The sequence below is a fragment of the Lindgomyces ingoldianus genome (genome assembly GCF_010093535.1).
Source record: "Lindgomyces ingoldianus strain ATCC 200398 unplaced genomic scaffold BDR25scaffold_23, whole genome shotgun sequence".
NCBI classification, from domain to species: domain Eukaryota; kingdom Fungi; phylum Ascomycota; class Dothideomycetes; order Pleosporales; family Lindgomycetaceae; genus Lindgomyces; species Lindgomyces ingoldianus.
Genome location: NW_022985184.1, coordinates 134407 through 137647, shown reverse-complemented (window position 1 = coordinate 137647; position 3241 = coordinate 134407). Strand labels below are relative to the sequence as shown.

General features: G+C 38.5%; 1 protein-coding gene across 1 annotated transcript; it reads left to right on the top strand.

Moving 5' to 3' along the window:
* Positions 1–259: 259 nt before the first annotated feature.
* BDR25DRAFT_357051 (uncharacterized protein) lies at positions 260–1166 on the top strand (the record flags this gene model as incomplete). The annotated part of the gene is made up of 6 exons (XM_033695753.1): positions 260–379; positions 463–525; positions 743–829; positions 866–941; positions 1018–1072; positions 1124–1166. The coding sequence occupies 6 exons, from the start codon at positions 260–262 to the stop codon at positions 1164–1166; spliced, it is 444 nt and encodes a 147-aa protein (XP_033545532.1).
* Positions 1167–3241: the final 2075 nt, after the last annotated feature.

The following is a 3241-nucleotide window of genomic DNA, read 5'->3' as shown; positions in this document are numbered from 1 at the left end:
TCCTTACTAACATAGTTGTGTAAGTAGAGCAGCAAGGACGCTGCTAGAGAGAGAAGGCAGCGTGTTATAGTCTATAGTTAGACTAACATAACTCTATCTAAAGTGCTCTACAATCTAGCTAGGTTAGAACAGAGCTTATTTACAGACTAATTAGAAAACACAGAGGCAGCGCAGCTGCCTAGGATTATAGAAGAATGCATTGTCTAGTAAGTAAGCAGCTAAGCCTGCTAAAACAAGTCTCTACAATGTAACGATCCTCATGAATCGTTCCATCTCGAGTCGCCCGGAACCTCCGGAAGGCCCTCGTATCGGCCCCGACCTCGACCTGGCCCCGACTCTGCCCTGCCCCCTGCTGTACCCCTATTCCTTCATGTATTTAGTCGCACCTCGCCCCTGTAGCTAGCTCGGTAGTTTTCTAATATCCTTTTGTACAAGGTCTATAGGTGTTAATGGCATTCCCAGGTTCAGAGTCCCCACGCACTCCCATATGCCTCTGAGTGGATTCCCACCGCATTCGGACCCATTGTCTTGCCTGCGCCGTTACATACAAGTTTAGACAAGCTTACTAGAGGTTAGTAATAGGAGCTTACAGGAACTTGCACTAACTTATTCTTAGCACTATTAAACATGTATATAGTTTTAGTTTAAATAAACCTTTAAAAGGTGTGTTTAAAGTTTAGTTTATTTTTTATATAGACTAAGTAGCATTTTAGCGTTATAATAAGCTGTCGCGTATACTGAGAGCCTTGGCTGGGGCTCGGAGCCTGGGACTAGGGCTCAGAGCCTGGGACGCAGCTCGGGATCTGGAGATATTATGTTCCGAAGCTCGGTGTATATAAGGAGAGCCTTCAGCTCTCTTAGATAGCGGAGTCACTTCATCCGATCTTCTGAACAGCTACTGCCAGGCTATTTTATCCTCCACATAAGCTACAATCTTATTTGTATATCTTGCAACATATATACCTCTAATTCTGTCTAACAGGACTGTTTAACCCAGCCTCTATACTGCTGTAACAGGGACAAACCACAATCTGGTTACTCTACCCCACTCCATTAGCCTAGTAGCCATTACGTAGGACTGTACACCCTACCGTCGGCCTCTCACACTCCGCCCTGATCCCAGGAACAACATCGACCAGTGTGCTTCTAGGAAGCAAGGATTGTAACACCTTTGTAGCTAGCTTAGTAGTTTTTTAATATCCTTTGTACAAGGCCTATAGGTGTTAATAGCATTCCCAGGTTCTGAGTCCCCACGCACTCCCATATGCCTCTGAGTGGATTCCCACCACATTCGGACCCATTGTCTTGCCTGTGCTGTTACACTAAGCTAAAAACTTTATATATAACTAAATTATTTATATTATAAAAATAAAGTTTTTACTATACTTTAACATAGCTTATAATGCTATAATTACTTTTAGTAATATTTAAAAAATATTTTAAAGTGCTAGATTAGTTTTTTTTAACTTATAATAAGTTATAATAAGCTTTAATATAAAGTTATGCACTTTATTACTACTACTACTTATATATAATAAGCTTTAGTAGTTATAAACTTTAAGTAATACTTATAAAAATAAAAATTTAAAAGTATATAAATAGTTTGTTAACTTTTATAGTTAAAGTTTTTAAAAAAGTTTTAAAAAAGTAGTAATAATTATATATAAGCTAGTGTTAGTATAATAAAAAATTACTAAGCTTTAAGCAGCTAATAAAGCTATTATATAACATAAATTATGTCCGTACGTAAGTACAGCTGTGTCTGTACACGCGTACGGCTGAATTAGGTTGCCTAAAACGTTGGCTATCTGGCCTGTGCGTTAGGGGCTATGTGTACTTAAAAGCCCTCTTTCTTTGTATAAAAAGAGAGGGTAGTAGTTAATAACAAAAAGATCTTTACCTACTTACCTTTTAGTACGCCTCTTAGGCATATGTTTATTTAATTAAACCTAGGTTAACTAACACTAATTAGTTTATTAATAGACTATTTACTATGTGCGTAGCTACGCAGAGGATATTGTCTTTAACAGACAAATTTATAAGGATTAATAAAACTGCTACTGTATAAAAAGCTTACACCTACTGTGTGCGTAGCTACATAGAGAAGGTACAAAGAAGCTTACATCTACTATGTGCGTAGCTACACAGAGAGGGGTAAGTAAGCTTTATGCGCGCCCTTAGATTAACTAATTACATAAAGGCAAGATTAGTAACCTGCCGCGTGCGTAGCCACACAGAGAGGGCTTACTGCTAAGCTTTTATGCGCCCTAGAGCTTCCTGTTAACACAGGCTGTGCAACTACTTGCCTACTGCGTGCGTAGCCACGCAGAGGAGACAATATAGGCTGCATAATTAGAAACCTACTGCGTGCGTAGCTACGCAGAGGAGGCTTCTTATTAGCAGCCTGCCTTGTTAACACCCCCCCCCTTAATTAGTCACTTGCACAGAAGGCGACTAACTAACACCCCCTACCTCCCTAGGGATCTATTGCTTGCACAAAAGGCAATTAACTAACACCTCCCCCCCCCTAGGGATTAATTGCTCGCACAAAAGGCGATTAACTAACACCTCCCCCCCCCTAGGGATTAATTGCTTGCACAAAAGGCGATTAACTAACACCTTCTCTTCCCCCCCCCTTTAGGGATTAATTACTTACATAGAGGGTAATTATTAATTAACAACTCTCTTAATTAATTGCTTGCATAAGAGGTAATTAATTAGTTAACACACCTCCCCTCTACTCTAGAGACTAACTGCCTGCATAAAGGCAGTCTACTACTAATACCCCCTCTAGTTGCCTGCACAAAGGGCACCCCTAACACCTTACACCTTCTACCCTCTACCTTAGCTATAGAACCTCTGTAGTTATATAAAGAGTTATTAGAAGTTACTTATGTATTAGAGATAGTCTTACGCAAAAAAGTAGACTTTTACTTTATAAAAAATAATTATCTTAATATAAATATAAACTTTATATAACTATAATAATGCTTATACACAGTATACATTTTAATTAACATGTGTTACAAGATAGCTAGAAAAGAGTACACACTATAAAATAATAACTTTTAGAGATAGACAACACATAATTTTAACCTTCTCCCTTATGTAATTAGGTAAGAGCTATTGCTTGCCTACGCAGAGCATAGGCACTATCCTAGAGGGAAGGCAAATTATACATAGGCTAAAAAGCTAGGGGATATTATAAATAAGAAAGGTATTAAAGGTTAGCTCTAAAAAA